At 32.8% G+C, this 19,532-nt stretch overlaps 2 protein-coding genes across 2 annotated transcripts; both read right to left on the bottom strand.

The window, feature by feature from the left end:
* Positions 1–2,155: 2,155 nt before the first annotated feature.
* Positions 2,156–5,976, bottom strand: LOC111992214 (large ribosomal subunit protein uL6c). The gene is made up of 3 exons (XM_024024082.2): positions 5,832–5,976; positions 4,175–4,483; positions 2,156–2,625 (listed from the first exon to the last, which is right to left on the bottom strand). Exons 1-3 carry the CDS (start codon positions 5,864–5,866, stop codon positions 2,289–2,291), a joined length of 681 nt encoding a protein of 226 aa, XP_023879850.2. The 5' UTR covers positions 5,867–5,976; the 3' UTR covers positions 2,156–2,288.
* Positions 5,977–14,058: 8,082 nt separating this feature from the next.
* On the bottom strand, positions 14,059–17,193 carry LOC111992206 (uncharacterized). The gene is made up of 2 exons (XM_065782683.1): positions 16,781–17,193; positions 14,059–15,340 (listed from the first exon to the last, which is right to left on the bottom strand). Exons 1-2 carry the CDS (start codon positions 16,863–16,865, stop codon positions 14,463–14,465), a joined length of 963 nt encoding a protein of 320 aa, XP_065638755.1. The 5' UTR covers positions 16,866–17,193; the 3' UTR covers positions 14,059–14,462.
* Between the last annotated feature and the right edge of the window lie 2,339 nt (positions 17,194–19,532).

Below are 19,532 nucleotides of genomic sequence, written 5' to 3'. Positions count from 1 at the left end.
AAATGAACCAAGTCATTCATAAACAACTCGAACTTGGCTCGATAAAAAGCCCGTTCATGTTTGTTTGTTTATAAACCAGTCAAGCTTAAGCTTTAGTTTTAGACTTGTTTAATAAACAAGCCGAGCCAAGTAAAAAATATTGTTTGTGAACAAGCTTGTGAACACCAAGACTTGATACAAAAGTAACAAAACAAGTTGGCCTAGGCTTATTTATGAGTTTGGTAATAAAATTGATATGAGCTTAACAAATAAACTCATATTTTTCCAAGACTTTAATTAATTATAAGTTGAGATTACTCATCTATACCAAATAGGCTAGATAATAAACTTGATATAGGCTTAATAACATACTTGTGTTGGATCTCAAGCTCAAAAACATGATATTGAGTTTAAGTTTGAGCTTGATATTGTGCTTGAGCTTGGCTTGACCAGTGAATCAAACCAAACCAAGCCAAGCTCAATCTTTTATACTTTATAACAAGCTTAAACTTGAACATTATTTGTAAGCTCGTATCAAGCTCAAGCCAAGCTTGAACATTCTACTTTTGTTGTCAAGCCAAGCTTGAACATTCACGACTCGACAAAACTTGGCTCGTTTACAGCTCTAGTTCTTCTATACTAATAAGTAATGTGGAGCTTACTTGAATAACATATGTCATTCAAATAACATATGTTACTTGAATAACATATTCACGACTCAACAAAGCTTGGCTCATTTATAGCTCTAATTCTTCTGTACTAATAAGTAATGTGAAGCTTACTTGAATAACATATTCTCCTCATTGTTTCATGGGGATTTTTCTCCGTTCATGGAAGTGTGCAAACAAAAGTTTTCTCTTTTATTTTATTCATCATAATTTTAAAATTATGAATTTGGACTTCCAAAACAATTTCAAATTACTGCTTTTTATTTTCATTACTAATATTGAATTTCAGAATTCTCTTCTATTATAATTTATTTTCTTTTTTGAAGATGCACAATTTTGATATGCATAATTTTACATTTCCATTCTGCATTTATCTGATAATGTGAGTTCCCTCAAAATAAGCATTTTCCAAGTTCTTTTATGTCTTTCCTGTTGTCTATTCTGATATTAGCCCGTCTCTGTTTCTTGGTATCATTCTTGTTGATCATGCATCACCCCACGCTTTTGAAGCATTAACTTTGTCTATTGCAAATTACAGACTTTACAGTAGTAATATTTTTTGTGCTTTCTTCCATTGAAAGTTGATATTTAAATTCTAAACTCAGATATAGAGTTCTTGCAACCTAATTTTCTTGATTGCAACTTTTTCTTGGGCAGATTTTCAAGTATTTGAAGAAGTCCTCTGCTATAGCTCATATAATTTCTGAGATTGAAAATGGTCTCCAAGTGCCTCTAGTCTCATTTGATGCCACTGATCCAACTCTTTCTGCCCTCCAATTCCATTTTTTCTCCAATCACACAAAGTGATTCCTACCAAATGGCTGCTATGGCTGATTTTTAGTTGACTGTTATGGATCAAAAGCGATTGCCATCTTTGTTGATGATGATTATGCAAGGAATGGGATATAACTTTAGATGATGAACTCGAGAAGAGAACACGGAGATTGCTCAAAATTGCCTTTGCCAATCCAGTTTGATGTAGAAACATCACTGATATGCTTAATAAATCATTAAGTGTGCGTTTGGCATGATTAATTTTGCCAACTTATTTTATTATTTAGCTTTTTTGTTTTGCTACTATTCATGAATCCCCATGCACTTTTTGATACTATTAATAAGTCTCACTATACTATTTCAACTAACTTTTACCTTTATCTACAGTACTTTTAGTAAAAAGTTTTTAGTTTCAGCAAAATAAACGGATCCCACAAATCTAAATTGATCAGTCCTTGTGTCTATGGAACTAGTCTTTGATGGAACCTTCTCATCTCCTCTCTTTCCAGTGGGTCTTTGAAACTAGTCTTGAATTCACCTTTGTTTTTTACTTTCTATTTTGACAGATGTATTGCAAACGCTTTCCACAACATGAAAATGACAACTTTCACTCACCTTCATGACCATAAATATCAACGGCATGGGAGCAACACAATTCTTTGACACCCCACACAAGTGACCATTCTTTTTTGCAATGCTAAGGAAACTCAATTGTCAAGACAACAAATAGAAAATGGGGAGAAAAAAGTGAGCTACTTGACAATTGTAATCAATTTCTTTAACTGTGAGTACATCCAGTTAATCTAATGCACATTTGAAAATAACAACGAGACAACAAAAATCAAAGAAGTAAACAAAAACATCTCATTACTTCTTCTTTCCAGCTTTCCCTTCCTTTCGTCTAACAATTTCATCAGCATATTTCACACCCTTACCTTTATATGGTTCTGGGGGTCTCCATCTCCTAACAGAAGCAGCAAATTGACCGATAGCACTTTTGTCATATCCACTGACAGTAATTCGGGTGTTGTCTTCCACTTTCACTTTTATGCCATCTGGGATTGCCATCCTAACTGGATGAGAGAACCCAAGATTTAGTACCAAGTCATTTCCTTCTAACATTGCACGATACCCAACGCCAATCAGTTGAAGTTTCTTCTCGAAACCTTTCGAAACTCCCACCACCATATTGTCGGTAAGTGTCCTAACCAAATTGTTTTATAAGAATCAAAAGATTAATTAAGAATACTACAAGGAAACTGCAGGAGTAATGCCAACCCCAGTTTTGTCTACAAAGATTTAAAGGTAAAAATAAAAAAAAAAAAAAAAAAAGGAGGAAGGGGCAGAGGGGTGATGAATACTTAAACCAATTTACATTGATAGCAATGGTTAGTATGAATGGTCTGTCAAATTAATTTTCTCATGGATGGGCAAGCATCACGAGTGGGTATGCATCGAAGTGTGCAATTCATAGATGCTTATGCCCCCTACTTTAGATTTTATGGATTTGCTGAGTCTGAAACCTTGTTTGTGATGTTATACAACGATCGTCATGAGTTATACTGGACGTTTCTATGCAACGCCCATGAATAGTTCACTCATTCAAGAGAAACATTTATGAAACTAACATTCATTCCCACTATGTCTTTCTCTTCCTCTATTAACATGTCTATTGGATTTCTTTAGCAGGACATGCGAGACAAATCTATGACTACTCATGCATATTTTTGCTCGACAAAGAAGACTGTCCATGTAATATAAATAACTGAAATGGGGATATACAAATACATGAGCATTTATTCAAGCCAAAGAAAAAACCAGAATTTTCATTCCCCTAATATCTACACCAGCATATAAACTATAAAGCCACAACTCCAACCTCTCTTACTCATAGTGAGTTGGCTTCTATCCTATGAATGGTAATTTCACCAATTGAAACATATAAATCAGTTTTATCACATTAATTTTTGCCTTATAAATTCATCAAATTTCATAGTAATTCCTAGTGCTGATATGCAAGTAATTCATCAGATAAATGAATCATACCAGCTTCATGGAATAAACAACAAGCCACATCATAATTGGTTAAGTTTGTTCTCAAAGTGGAGAGATACACAAGTGCTTGAGTGTAGCTGCATGCATGTGTACAAAAGTCTGCTAGTGTGCATGCAGCATGCCTATGTGTATACTTCTTACTCTCCTTTTTTTATTGGCAATTATACGTGGGTCCAGAAAACACTACTTGATCCTCAACCAAGTGTGTACTTCTTACCTTATAGTCATATTCTTCAAACCAAAAGTTTTTTTTTTTTTTTTAAACTAATTAAATTTTAAACCTTGAGATAAAATATATATGATGGGACACTTTCCATAACAATTAACAATAGAAGGCCAAGTTCCTACACAATGAGACTAACAAAGTTAAGTGCCACAAACAACTCAAAAATACAAACTGCAACCAATGAGAGAGAGAGAGCATCGGATATTGAATGATGATCTCTAGATTCTCAAATTAAATAGTAGGGGAATAACCTTGATCAAATACTTTTCTAATGCAAAGTCTCTCCCCACCTTCCCTCTCTACACAAACACACAAATTTATAAAAGACCCATGAAGAATTTAAGAATAAAGCCAAGAAAATTAAAAAAATAAAAGCCTATTAGCATTAGGATTCAAGGGATAAACATAATCATATTATAAAATATCAAAAGAAAAGGGAAAGTGTTAATGCCAAAAGGATAGATGAATTTACCTGAAAAGCCCATGCATTTGGTTGGCCCTTCTAGTTTCCATTGCTTTTTTGACCTTGAGAGTGCCGGGCTCCTCCCTTTCAACATTCACTTCTCGTGGATAGGACTGTGAAAGTTCCCCTAAAGGACCCTTTACCTTTAAAAATTGACCTTCCAAAGTGATTGTCACATTGCTTGGCACTTGAATTGGTTGCTTTCCAATTCTTGATTCTTTACACACCACAGTTTTCCTCAAGAAACCAACACGATTTACAGGAACACTAGAAACAGATACTTCATTTTTCTTGCCCAAAAATACAGTCCTCAAATTGCTGAAACATGATAGTAAAGGAGTTGGCTCAAAATTTCAAATATTCCATGCTTGAGTAATAAGTTTACCATCAAGTGAACTAAGTCTAGTATTACAGAAATCATTATCAACTTTTTGTCCAGATATAATAAAGATTCCCCAAATACACTGTCTTGCTTATACATGACACATAATCCTCTGGTTGATTGTTGATAAAATGCAGGAAGGAAATGAATATAGACAAAGGAAAACCAATATCTGCACTCTGCTAAGCCTAAAGATTGCTATTGGCGAAGTTGAGTTCAATAAGTTTGGAAAACAAAACAACAAAAAAACATAAGGCTCATAGTGAAATTTCCCCTTTCCAATATTTTGTCCAGGAGTATCACAACCAGTAATTATACCGATAAATAAATCAACTATGCTTGTTTCCACTTATCCAAAAAAAAAAAAAAAACTATGCTTGCGTCTAAAACAATGTTGACAGGAAAATTTTAACATACCATAAAAAAAAAAATTTACATATTCTCTTATTATTAAGCCACTGAATCTATTCATACTAGTCTATACTACAAGCAACCTTAGAAGTTAAAAACCTGCTTCTAGAATTCTAAACCCTCAAAATCTTAAGCTATTGTACAAAGGAACTGATTTCTGGTACAAAAGCATGTCATATTTTACAGAAAGAAAAAAGAAAATCAAGAACTTCCAAAAACTAAACAAATTCTAGTTGGGAAATAACACATGAAACAATATAATATCCCAAAGTTAAAGAGTACATATTTTTAGTGGAAAATAGGTACAATTGTCTATGACCAAAAAAAAAAAATCCACTATAATGTATAAACAATCATACTATCAACAGACTAGAGCTACTATTATTGCGTATGAAAGGGATAGCTTTCTTCAACACAGGTAACTTAATGAGTTAAGGAGGAGCCATTTTCCAAAGACACAATGAGATACAAAATTCCATCAAATCAAGCATTCAGCTTTCTTTCAATCAAAGAAGACCCATCAAACTGACTCTAAATAAAAACAAGTTAACATCATATCAACATAAAAATTCAATGCCATTTTGGAAAAATTAATGCCATTATCCTAAGGTAGCTTAACTGAAACCCAATGTAATGACAAATAAAAAAAGGTTCAAAACTCAAAATTTCTCAAATTTCTTATAAAATTAAAGATACCCAGAAGCCAAAAATGGAATTTTAAGTGCACCTGCAACTACAAACAAATGTTATATACCTCCACACCTCACAAAAAGGAAAACCCATTAAAGCAACACAAGTATGTAAGAAGCTGAGCATTAAAAAAACAAATGGTATAAGATAGAAATAGAGAAGATTTGGGTATTGGGTACTGACCTGGTTTGAAAAGAGGAGTTGAGCGAGGAAGCCATTGTTAAGAGTTATAAAGAAAGCATCAGCTAAGGTTTTAAGTGTTATCTCATGAAGTAGAGAAGAAGACGAGGCTATCCGAATGAACTGTGTTTATGTTATCCACTGGTACCTGTTTTTTGTTTTTTGAAATGACGGAAATACCCTTTAAGAGAGGAGCGAAATGTCGAATTTACCCTTGTGTTTAGAGCTACTATATGTCACCGGTTTTTTTTTTTTTTTTGGGGTTATGGGATTTCATGTTGGTAGCTGGTTTTATTTTGTGGTTGATGAAGAGAGAAACAAACAAAGAGCTAGAGAGAGAAGAGAGTGAAATGAACAAAAAAGAAATTGAATAGTGTTGGATTTGAGGTGAAAAATAAGGAATGAGATGTTGGCTTGGGTGAATTGTAAAATGGTATTATAAAATAAATAAAGTAACTCTTTTTTTGTATTAAAATAGATATTTTTATACAAACTCGAATGTGAATACTCTAAGCAAGTTATTATTATAATTTTTTTATTAGGTCAAATTAACTAGTGTCCACTTAATGATTTATTTTAGAAAAATTTTAATACCACTTTCATAAAAAGTCTCTTAAAATATTTCATAAACCAAATATACTCGTTAATTTCTCCCTTAAATTATTATTATTATTATTATTATTATTATTATTAGCACTAGCATGGACTAAGTTTAAAATGACCGTTATAACCTTAACATTTCACAGTCAAGTCATTTTTTATTTTTTTTAAAGTCATCTTTGATAATTTACATCCAAAATAATAATTTTAATAGCCGAACTTTTATTTTTTTGAGAAGAAAGTTGGTAGAAGAACTTGAAGACTGTCTTCATACAACAATTTTTACAAGTTTTCCCAAATTTTTACATTTTAAAGAATGCACTTTATCAAAAAAAAAAAAAAAAAATCCAAATGGACCCAGGATTAGGCCTGGCCCAGCGCAGCCCAGTCAAAAAAAGCAGAGTTGGAATAGTATAGAACAAAAGGTGTTTTTTTTTTTTTTTTTTTTTGTGTCGAATTTACCCTTGTGTTTAGAGCTTATGTCACCGGTTTTTTTTTTTTTTTTTTGGGGTTATGGTATTTCATGGTGGTAGCTGGTTTTATTTTGTGGTTGATGAAGAGAGAAACAAACAAAGCTAGAGAGAGACGAGAGTGAAATGAACAAAAAAGAAATTGAATAGTGTTGGATTTGAGGTGAAAAATAAGAAATGGGATGTTGGCTTGGGTGAATTGTAAAATAGTATTGTAAAATAAATAAAGTAACTCTTTTTTTGTATTAAAATAGTTATTTTTATACAAACTCGAATGTGAATACTCTAAGCAAGCTATTATTATAATTTTTTTATTAGGTCAAATTAACTGGTGTCCACTTAATGATTTATTTTAGAAAAAAATTTAATACCACTTTCATAAAAAGTCTCTTAAAATATTTCATAAACCAAATATACTCGTTAATTTCTCCCTTAAATTATTATTATTATTATTATTATTATTAGCACTAGCATGGACTAAGTTTAAAATGACCGTTATAACCTTAACATTTCACAGTCAAGTCATTTTTTATTTTTTTAAAGTCATCTTTGATAATTTACATCCAAAATAATAATTTTAATAGCCGAACTTTTATTTTTTTGAGAAGAAAGTTGGTAGAAGAACTTGAAGACTGTTTTCATACAACAATTTTTACAAGTTTTCCCAAATTTTTACATTTTAAAGAATGCACTTTATCAAAAAAAAAAAATCCAAATGGACCCAGGATTAGGCCTGGCCCAGCGCAGCCCAGTCAAAAAAAGCAGAGTTGGAATAGTATAGAACAAAAAGTGTTTTTTTTTTTTTTTGGTTAAATTTGATAAAAGAATCCACAACGTGTAGTTTAAGAATTAAGAGTAACTTTTGATCAAAGCTTTACATTCTCAATGGACGGCACAAGTAATTTTCTGAATATTTCTTATTATCAATCAATGAATGAATGAAAAATAACTATTGGATGACTTGCATGTATCCAAGACCCCGTGTGCCTTGGGAAATTCTTTTTCCTCAAGCGGTTTGGACGTTATGGTTGCATAGGAATAAGGTTATCTTCCAAACTGGAAAAATTGAGGAGGGCACGAGTGCTTGTTGTGTTAAGAAAGGAGTGGAGTTCTATGCTATAGTTCCTAATGGCCCGAACAAACCAAGAAGAACACTTGTCCAAGTGAGATGGCTTAAACCCCTTCGGGGTTGGACAAAGCTTAATACTGACGGGTCTGTGATTGGTAATCCGTTGAAGGCTGGTGAGGGTGGCTTACTTAGGTGCAACAATGGTGAATGGTTGGCTGGCTTCACGCTCGGAAACATGTCAAGCACTATTGCCAAACTGTGGGCTTTGAAGGATGGTCTAAACATGGCCAAGCATATGGGGATTGATAGTATTTGTATTGAAATGGACGCTAAATTTATTGTACACCTTGTTTCGAGTCCCTATGTAGTCAATCTAATGCTTGAACCTCTCTTAACTGATTGCAGGAACTTAATATTGACATTTCCTAATCACACAGTGACACATGTGTTCAAAGAAATTAATGGCTATGCTGACTGCCTTGCTCGCATGGGAGCAGCTCTCAACCATGATTTTGATGTTTATCTTTTGTATAACCCACAGGATGTGGTGGTTGATTTACTGGCTACAGAGAAAGCCGAAATTGCTTTTTGTAACAAACTTATTGTTTCTTAATCTTATTTCAAGCGTCGTTACAAAAAAAAAAAAAAAAAAAAAAAAGGATAATATAAAGCAAAATCTTTTTTTCTCTTTTTTCTTAATCTTATTTCAAGCGTCGTTACAAAAAAAAAAAAAAAAAAAAAAAAGGATAATATAAAGCAAAATCTTTTTTTCTCTTTCCATTTAGAATCATACTTTATACCAAAGTGATGTGATCTTTCCACTTTTTAAAGCAACTCAGGTTGCCTAAATTCCTTGTCATGTCATATGCATCTCTATCAATTTAACCTTGCTCTCACTTTTGTGGACAACAATGTATTTTTAGGGACTATAATATTCAGATTAATTTGACTTCAACTTTTTCTTTTTTTGGATTAGTTCAAAAGCATTAGGTAAGACCAAATTTCAGAATAAGTATTAACCCTTTAACCAAGTAGTTAATTACTTAATTTAGAAGTGGTATTATAGTAAGTTGAACAGTGAACACAAATGGGTCAAAAACTTTGTGAGAATAGTGTTATTTTTCCATATCAAAACTACAAACACATGGGTGAAGACCAAAAGTGGGATCGTAAATTAGGAATTTATAAGCAATGGGAGGTACTCATCTAGGACACAACAATTAGATCTTCTTTTCTTTTTTTTCTTTTTCTTTTTTTTGCGGATGTAGCAGAAATTTAGGCACTAATTAGAGCACTAGCATTAAACATGTTAAAATTTAGTATATTAGCACATCAAATAGCAGAAAGTGAGCTTCATATATTTTATATGTTAAAATTTTTTTAGCATTAGTAAAAGTGTACAGTTATTATTTTTCTTTTCATTTTCTCCCTCCTTTCACATGTTAGGTATCTCATTTTGTGGTTTAGAATTTTTTATTTTTTTTTATTTTTTTAAGGTCAGGTGTTCTACTTTGTGGCTGAGTTGTTATTATTATTATTAAAAAATTATTTTTAATAGTGATGGGTTAAAAGTAAAAGATATGATGTGAAGTGTATTATCAAATGTTATGTTAAAATAGATAAAGTAATTTATTTTTGTATTAAAATATACTCTCTCTTTTTTCTTTTTTCTTTTTTCTTTTTTGGGAACAATTAATGTACTCTAAGGAATAGTTTGCATGTAGCATGATTTTTTTTCAAAATAACTACAAAAGCCAAACAATTTTATTAGCTAGCAACTTTTCCAAACTATTTAAGAAATTAACAACTCGAGTATGTGAGACTCGATTTTAATGTACCAAATCGAGTTTAAGGGACTCGATTTTTGTGTGCTGGCAGACCTAATGTCCACGGGGAAATTAAGTCTTAAAGACTCGATTTCCTGTTCACCATCTTCTTCCCTGTTCTTTTTCTTTTTCTTTTTCTTTTTTTCTTTTTTTTTTCTCCATCTGCCTTCCCACTTCCTTCTTCCAAGCCCCCAAAAACCCAAGACAGTGCTTCCTTCTTCATCTATATCTATTCCTCAAAATCCTAAACCCATTTCTTAAAATCCTAAACCCAAATCACGATCTGCAAAAATCCAAACCCAAAAATCATTCCCTATCTCACTTCCTTGTTTCACATTGCCCCACCACTGCGCCTCCCCTATTTCCACCGTCATCGCCGTCGTCAGTCTCTCTATCTCCTCACCACCGGTCGTGGATCTCAACGCCAGCCACCACCAATTCAAGCTCCGTTGCACAATCTCAATCTCCAAAACCCCCCCAGTTCTTTTTCCACTAGGTAAATTCAAAAAAACACACAACTCTTTTTGCTCTCTTTCGTAATTGCTAATACTTGATGACCTTGTTTTCATGGCCTCAAAAATCATCCAAATTGCTTCCTTTAAAGCTGAGAACCAAACCAAACTCTCTCTGAGGCAAGCCTTTGAGCTTTTGGAACCAAAACTTAGACCCCCATTTGACTTAACAATCCCAGAGCAACAGCAATATGCTTTATGGGTTTCTGGAGGGAACTCGAGTCTCTAAGACTCGAGTTCCACGTGAATTTTCTTCATCCATGTCGGCCACGCACCTTATGAAAATCGAGTATTTGAGACTCAATTTGCTACAGTGAAATTGAGTCTCTCAGACTCGAGTTGTTACTTTCCTAAATAGTTTTAAAATGTTGCTAACTGACAAAATTGTTTGGTTTTTGTAGTTATTTTAAAAGAAAAAAAAAATCCCATGTAGCAGCCTAGCTCAGGTTTTCCACACTTGAGATTGAGTTAAATGTGAAGAAAAAAAAAAAGGATAAATCAACCTGTTCTATCAAGTTATTGCATGTTTTTGTAATTTTTTTAATAATTTGATAATTGCAATAATGGAATAAAGAGGGTCAAACATAGTAGTATAAGAAATCATATTATAAGCAGCGTAGAGCCACTATTATTGGGTTTAAAATGGATGGTTTTCTTCAACACTAGGCCGGCTGCAAACCAATTGCAGGGAATAAACTTTCAAAGATTACCTTAACCGGTCAACGATCCATTTTCCAATGACTACAGAGGTACAAAATTCCATCAAATCAAGCAATCAGCATTCGATCAGCAATGAGGTAATACACCATGCATGTATGTTTTTTCCCACTCATATAGAGTTGAACTCCACATGTATGGGGTCCACTTACATGTGAAAGGGAGAAAACATGTATCTTATACATGATGTATTTTTTATCAAGAATTAGGAAGACCCATCAAACTAACTCAAATAGAACAAGTGCATTGTGCAATCATACAAATTGGATGTCATTTAAATAAATTAAAAAAAAAAAGTTTTACTAGCATATATCATAAAAAAAGTGACCAACTTTTTTTTACAATTTTTCATAAAATATTTTCTTATGGCATACATTAGTAAACTATTTTAAGAAAAATTTCATGAGAAAATGAAAAAGTAACTAACTTTTTTTTACAGTTTTTTTAATTTCTCATAAAAAGTTTCCTAAAACGAATAATTAATGTATGCCTTAATAAAATCTATAAGCTTCTAAGTCACGTTGATTTTCACAAAATAGTTTACAGCTATTAAGATGGCAAATTGTGAATGATAAACAATGAAATGATATCAATAGTAGACTTAGATGAGAAACAGTAAAAACATAGGAATAATTATACTTTACCCACCTGTGGTTTGCCTCTAATTCAATGTGCCTACCCGTGGTTTTAATTTTGACACTTTACCCACCTGTGATTTTCACCGTTACTGTGTCATAACCCACCTCTATTAAAAAAGAGGGGTAAATAAGTCTTTTTACACCCATTTTATGTCTCTTTCCTCTTAAAACAAGAAAAAAAAAAGATTAAAATATAGTATTGGTTTCTCATAATTCACAAACATGAAGAACATACACAAACATAAAGAACATACACCCAGAAAACTAATACAAATCAAATGAAGCAAAACCATGAGAGAGAGAGAGTTCTTCGTCTTCTTCCTTATACTTATTTTTTGTGCCTGAACTAAGAAATTTATTAAAATCAAAGCATAACACAATTTACAACATGACAACAGGGAGGATCATCAATTTCCAGCACTTAATTTCTAAAGTTTTGATTTTCAACATCCAAGTTCTCACTCACACAAAGCCAGTGTATATACATTAGCAGCACCCACGGGGAGGATCGGCAAAGCTTGACCAAGGGAATAGAGATATGAGAGAGGACGGTTTCAAAGCCAAACAACAAACCCACCAGAAAAAATCATAACATCGTGAACAGTAGAATAAAAATTACTTTATTTGCTGGGTATAATAGAAGTAAAGTGAAAATTTCAAAGCTAAACAACAACCCAAAACCCACGGAATCACCAGATTCACCACCAAATCAGTCAACAATTTCCTACAACGAGCCCAGGTTTAATTGTGTAGGGCCACCACACCACTGTGGTAGATCGAAGAGTGAGTTTGAGAGTTAGGTTCGAAAAGATCGGGTAGAGAAGTGGAGAGATGGTGGTGGCTGGGGTTTGCCGTGAAGGAGCTTGGAAGCTTCAATTCTTTTAGATTCCGAAAGATCGAAGAGAGAGGGAGGGGTTTAGGCTGAGATCGAGTTAAGATAGAGATTCTGGTGAAAGGGAGGTTCGAGCTTGAGAACCACCATCTGAGGTGGTGTTGGAGCGACGGAGATGAGCTATGAGTGGTCGGCCATGGCTGGGTTTGGGGTTTGGAGAGAGATTGTTGAAGAAGAACAGGTGTAAGTGGTCGGCCATTGATTTTTTTTTTCTTTGAACAAATTAGTAACCATTGTGGTGAAAGAAAGACAACAAGGCAAATATATATTTGTGGAGGTTGGTTTGAGTTTGATTTTTCTGGGTTTATGTTCTTCATGTTCAAGATTTGTGTGAATTGAGAGAGAGGTCAATACCACTTTTTGACCTTGTTTTTCTTGTGTTTTTAGTTGTATTTTGATAGATCTGTGGTTTGTACTTTGATGGTATTGCTTGATTTAATTTGTATTAGTTTTCTGGGTGTATGTTCTTCATATTAGTGAGTGAGTTTTGGGAGTGAGAGTGTTTTGATCCGTTTGAGGTTTTGCTTTTTACATATTCTGTGTTAGAGTAACGACTGAGGAAGAGGTGGGTTACGACACAATAACGGTGAGAATCACAAGTGGGTATAGTGTCAAAATTAAAACCACAAGTAAGCACATTGAATTAGAGACAAACCACAGGTGGGTAAAGTGTAATTATCTTAAAAACATATCAACTCAGCCGTGGTGAAAAATTCTTGTGTTTGTAGTGTTACTCTAAAAAAATTATAATGTCATCCTAAGATATCTAAAATCGTATTTTTTCAAAGTACAACTTTTAAAATCTTGTTTGGAAATTACTTATTTTTTTAAGGAACTTGGATTACATATAATGCATCAGTTGCACTGTACACATTAGGATGCGGATACGCGTTTATATCCCACTGTGTCTAGTGCACTAATGCTATGGACACAAGTCGTGTCCTTTTTTAGTTTTTTAAATACAACTTATTGCTTTATTTTTATTTTTATTTTTTCATTCACAGCTTTTTAAATCAACTAGTAATTTTCAAAAGTGAAAAAAATAAATTGTACCGAAAGGGCACTGTTCTTGATGATTTGGCTAAGAGAGGACAAACCTAACAAGGCAAAAGAAGACCTTATTTCATTTTGAGATCCTTGATGTGTTTAGTGAGCATTTCAAGCTGGAGTTTTTCCCTGTTCACATAGCCTTCATCAACATTGAATATTCCTAACCAAACCAGACCATTTGTAGCTCAAATCATAGTACTGATCAACTGGATCCATCTCAACTGTAGTTTAAAGGTGATCCCTCACATTAGAGCCTTTTTACTATATGACACTACTTAATTTCTCCTTTCCGACTTGTCGTAACTAGTAAGTAAAAAAAAAAAAAAAAGGTTTGGTGACAAAATTGAGCAAATAAAAAAAACCTAGGAGCAGAACAAACTGGATCCATTCACATTACTGGTTTTTAGATGGAAGATATAAACTTTCCTTCCCAGACCAAATAAGGAAACAAAAACAAACGGGAAAATTTTTCTATATGAACATTTAATTTCATAATTCGGATGAAAATCTTGATGAACTTTACATTCGAAACTAAAATTTATCTCAACCTAGCAATAGCATCCTCGACATTGACATTTAGATTGTCATAGACAGAACAAAGCATTTTATGACGGTAAAGTTTATAAAATAAACATACTAACAATGCACCCTACTATCCCATTGCCTTGAGCCATGTTCAGAATCTGCAATGAATCATCCCAAGCATTCTGCAAAAAATGCAGCATAAACTGAACATGGAGGACTCTGCTTCAATTACACTATTAACACTTATCCCTTCCGCAGAATAAAAGAATAGAACTCACTCAAGTAGACAACATATTATATACTCAAAAGCGTTCACAAAACTGATTTCTCCCAACTCACTGGAATTGCTGCTCTCCTGAATCCATAATGGCATAACCGCAAGAGTTCCACTGCCTTGAGGCAGGTTTATTATCTACCACATATGAATAATTTCCCTTCTTCCTTCCCCTACCATTTCTCCATTCATTACTACCCCTTTGATAGTCATTGCCTGCAAACCTTGAGGTTTTATACCTTGACATGTACCTAGGAGAGCCTTGTTTCTTCCTGCTATTGTCATCATATGTTCCCCAATTACCACCACTTCTATCATCCACATTCTCCGCCCCATTATAATTATTCTCCCACTCATAACAACTATTTTTCCACTTATTCCAAGCCTGTGAATCATTTGGATGACTTCCCCATCCATAATCTTTCATGGCTCCATTATTCTGATCATTACTATTTTCCCAAGGATTATTGTCATTATCCACTTTGCGGTCCCAATCCTCATTTCCAGGATGCCGGGACAAGTCAGCAGCTTTTTGTAATTCCTCTTCATCTTCTCCCCATCCAGTGCAAGAGAATGATTTATTCAAGAGCGAATCACCAAGAATCACAACCTTCTCATCTTTATCTACCTCATTAGGAGTCTCTTGCTCCTGTTCCAAGTCCAACAGCAACTCTGGATCTATGCTGGAGTTCCAATCTACTTTGTCAATATAGATATCAGGATCAGGCAATGATATGTTGCAGGGAAGGCCATTGATCCCTGCCCAATATCGTTTTTTTGCATTGCAAAATGCCTCCTCACCAGCAGAGTCATTCCATTGAACAACATTGTCATAAAGATACATACATTTCTTGGTTTCCAAGAGCTTTCGCCATGGAACTGAACCAATTAATAAGCAGAATTCCTTTTCCCAGGAAGGCACAGACGACTGCCAATTATCTGAAACCAAATGAGTAAAAACATAAATTGAATTACACATGCAAGGATCCACTATCATACTTAAAATCTATCTCTTAGAAGAAGGTAATAGCAGAGTTGACAGGAATAGAAAGTGACACAACAAATGGGGATAAGATCCCCTTCAATCATTGGAACCTTCTAGTGCCGTCACTATTATTCATTGCAGGTGGGCTCAGCCCCTTGGACCATGGTAATGCATCTTATAAGTTTAACTAAATCCAGAATACAGGTATATAACAAATCTACAAAAGAAACAAGCAGAGATTGACAATAGATAGGATAACTCCATCATGGATTCCATTCTTCATCAGCATCATTTTCCATTTCTGAAGAACTTCCCACATCATTAACTCACATTTTCAAGAACCAAATCCAACAAAAACATCAATATTTCCATATTTGTTTATCTTATGTTACCCACATTGTGTTAAACAACCAGAACTCAAACAAGGTACCAAGTAACGCATACAAATCTTAAGATCTCTTAGACTCACCTTAACTCATGATTCATCAGAAAGTCACAAACATCAGCAAGCACCCAAACCTACAACTCTCCAGTAAATTCAACCAGTAAAGTTCACAATACAGAGGAAGCCCCACATGAAACTACAGAATGTGAATTTTCTTCCCAAATCGTCGCATGAGTAACCAACACCAGAAACATGAACCAAACAAGACAAGCAAGACTACACCCTCTAGCATCCATCCCCCTCCTAACAAAATCTACTTGGAAAAAACTATAAAATAAAAAAATAAAAAAAAAAAAGTTAGAATTTTTTTTTTTGAGGGGTGGGGGGAGATGGTCTCAGCTAACGCCTCTCAGTCTTGAGCAGTTTGATTGAAAATTTCCAGAAGATTTACTCTCTTCCTCTTAAACAAAGTTGTACCATCTTAAATGGCCTCAGATCATTGTAAATAAAAACCATCAAACATAAATAAATACAGCCTCATAGCCAAAAACCTAAATAACATTCCAAATTTAGGTTGCTACATCACAACACTTTTAGGATGTAACAACCCCTCCAATCTCCAAAATCAAGAAACAAACACAAACCCTGCCTACAAGACAGATATGCTCTTTGTTCAAATACCTTAAGATCAAACAGAAACCGCGTCAAAACTGTTAAACAAACTCATTTTGTCATTACCTAAAACCCATAAACAACAAACATTTAAGAAGATCACAGATTATAACTAACCTTACAACTTAGAATAAGGACCAAAGATATAATAACAACAAATCCACACGCATACAGAAACGGCTATATCAAATTCCAAGAAAACCCCACTTTCTTGAAACAAGAACCCATTAAAGAAAAACTATTTACGCAGAAAAATCACAACCTGATTTTAATAATTTCTCGTGTAAAACTAGAATCTTGGAAAAAAACAAATAAGAACCCAGAAAAAGAAACATACCCAGAGGTGGTTTCCTGTTGTTTGATCTTGTCCCCTGAGGTTCCTTATGATGATTTCCAACTGATTGTCTTCTCCAACTACCCATTACTTTCAAAAAACAAAACAGTGAAACCCCAAAGACAACAAAAAACCAAAAGAACCCCAAGAAAAAAACAGTGTCAGAAAATGGGTTTTTGAGCAACAAACAAAATCTGCAAAAATCTCTAAAAAATAGAAGAGTGTTGGGTTTGTTTGGCAGATTTGTCAGAAGGGTCTGATAGGGTTAATCAATCAAAGAGTTTTTTTTTTTTTTTTTTTTTTTTGGGGGGTGTGGTGTTGGATAAAGAGTGATGATCTATATAAAAGATACGAGAACTGGTCCGAGGTTTTATTAGATACGTTATGAGCGTTGCTTGGAAGTAAAGCCCCAAGTTTTAAAAAGTGTGGTGTAGGTATTTATATTTATATTATTTTCAATATTCATTGCTTTTGGTCTGAAACTTTGAAGTTTGAATTACTATACTATTCATGAAAAATTTTATTAAAAAAAGACAAAGAAAAGAGAATTACTATACTGGTCTGGTCCATCCTTTGCTTTGTTTTTTTGATGAGGACTTCCACTGATTGGTGAAACACCACGCCGCCATAAGTGCGTGTTCCTTGTTCACCTCACACAAGGATCTCTTTAATGTGCCTAATTACTCACAACTAGGTAGATTTACCAAAGAAAAGCAAATGTCTATTTACTCTTTAACCATTTTTCATTTTACTTGTTTGGGTAATCTACTAAGTTGTTAAGTTTTATACTTACTAAAAAAAGAAGTTTCGGTCCAAACCCTATCTAAACATAAAGAAATTTTTAACCAAACAATATCATTTTTACCATAGTTATTATAGTAAAGTATATTATATGTATGAATATACATACCTATTTAAAAATAAGTAAAAAATAAAAACCCATGTTTATTGAACAATAAAACAATATCCTTTAAGTTGAGTGAATATATATGTGTGTGTATTTTATACAGTCTTATAAAATTATTTTTAAGATAACATAATGTGCTAATAATCTAATTATAATAAAAGAAATAAATTTACATATGTAACCATTTTTTAGTCTCGAATTTGTCTTTCAAATTCATTACATATTTACTCATCCGTTTATTTATTTATTTTTTTCTCATTTTTATTTTGTCGTAACCCATTTGCCAAACAGAGTCTCACAAAACCCTTTTTACCACAATTTTAAAATAGTGAACAAAACGAAACGCGTATTTATGTACCACATATATTCTATCCTATAAATTGATAACTACTATTTTTAGATGAAATCATTACTAGTATCATTTTTATGGCAAATGTTTACAAGAACTGGACAGTGTTTGTTAAGGTTAATGTAATTATAATGTATTGGTATTAATTGTGAAATTTTTTGTCTCACCATATTTATTAATTTACTTGGGAAGGCCTCTTGAACTAATGAAGTTTTCCAATAATTAGGGTGCAGATCTCATACTGGATAGAGTTTTTTTTTTTTTTTTTTTGGGAGAAAAATAAAGGATAGAATCTATTACAAATTACAATGGAAAGTAATCGAACAGGAGATCCGTAATCTGTTGATGAAGTAGGTAAAGTTTGGGTCCTTTGGGATATGCACTGTGCCAAAAGGAAAAAATTAATTCAAATAATCTTCTGGCCAAATATTCTATCTTCTTCTTTAGATTTTTCTTTAAATAAAACTAAAAAATTATGGTATATAATGATAAATAGTAATATATTTATGGACATAACATATTTTATAAATTACTAAGGTGATAAATTATAATTAGCGGATAAAAAAAGTGGTGATAATATCCTATTCAACTGGAACTAGTGTTAAAATTGTTCACCAAACACAATTTTTCTGGTGAGCAAATTGTGAAAAATATAAAATAATGTCATGCATTTTTAGAAACCTATTAATCGATTTTGTATAATAGAAATTTTTTTTATATGAGCATAAATTATTTGATGTAATAAAATGAGTAATACTAAGAATATTTTATTACATAGAGCTCACAAATTAATGTGTCACTAATCATTAAAAAATAATTCAAACATTCATTTATGAGGTAGTTGAAACTTGAAACCTAATCACATTCATTGTCGTATTAGTTTGTAAGGTTTATGTAGTAAAAGTTGTAGTACTTTTAACATTTACAAATAAAATATAAAGAATAAAGTTTCTTTCCAAACTAGTTTGAAAATAAACCCTACAAACTCATCATATATATTTATATTAAGTGTGAATTTTGAAAATCTAACCGTTAGATTGCATGTTCTTATTACATCCTTAATGCTTACAAAATTTCAAGAAAATTAAAGATCAGTTGCTATTTCATCAAATAAATGTTATAATTTCAAGTTTTGTAATCTAAAGTTGTATATAAAAAATAAGTTAATTGATCAAATAGTAAATAATATCCGATTTGAACAAAATTTGATATGCATGATAAGAACATAAGGAACATGAAATTCAACGGTTAGATTTTCAAAATTCATACAAAAAAAAATATATGTATGAGAAGTTTGAAGAGTTTCTCTCCAAATTAGTTTTGAGAGAAACTTTGTTCAAATATAAATAGAGTTTATATCTAAATTGGTTTGGAGGAAAATTCATCCATCTGTCTTGCTCACAATGTTGCAACTCTAACAACCATTCATGTGTACTTTTAATTACATAACATATTTAATGAGCTACATAATTTGTTTGAATAATTCAATGAATCCTGTA

This window comes from Quercus suber, unplaced genomic scaffold (assembly GCF_002906115.3).
Source record: "Quercus suber isolate HL8 unplaced genomic scaffold, Cork oak 2.0 scaffold_310, whole genome shotgun sequence".
In the NCBI taxonomy this organism is placed as follows: domain Eukaryota; kingdom Viridiplantae; phylum Streptophyta; class Magnoliopsida; order Fagales; family Fagaceae; genus Quercus; species Quercus suber.
The sequence above is the reverse complement of the archived record's forward strand: the minus strand, read 5'-3'. Positions and strand labels throughout refer to the sequence as shown.

Excerpts from the sequence above, each read along its gene's own strand:
- LOC111992214 (XM_024024082.2), bottom strand. The coding sequence starts at position 5,866 with ATGGCTTCCTCGCTCAACTCCTCTTTTCAAACCAG. Across the intron at positions 4,484-5,831 it reads AACTCCTCTTTTCAAACCAG|CAATTTGAGGACTGTATTTT; the intron begins GTCAGTACCCAA and ends ATCATGTTTCAG. Across the intron at positions 2,626-4,174 it reads CAAATGCATGGGCTTTTCAG|GACACTTACCGACAATATGG; the intron begins GTAAATTCATCT and ends CAATTTGGTTAG.
- LOC111992206 (XM_065782683.1), bottom strand. The coding sequence starts at position 16,865 with ATGGGTAGTTGGAGAAGACAATCAGTTGGAAATCATCATAAGGAACCT. Across the intron at positions 15,341-16,780 it reads CAACAGGAAACCACCTCTGG|ATAATTGGCAGTCGTCTGTG; the intron begins GTATGTTTCTTT and ends ATTTGGTTTCAG.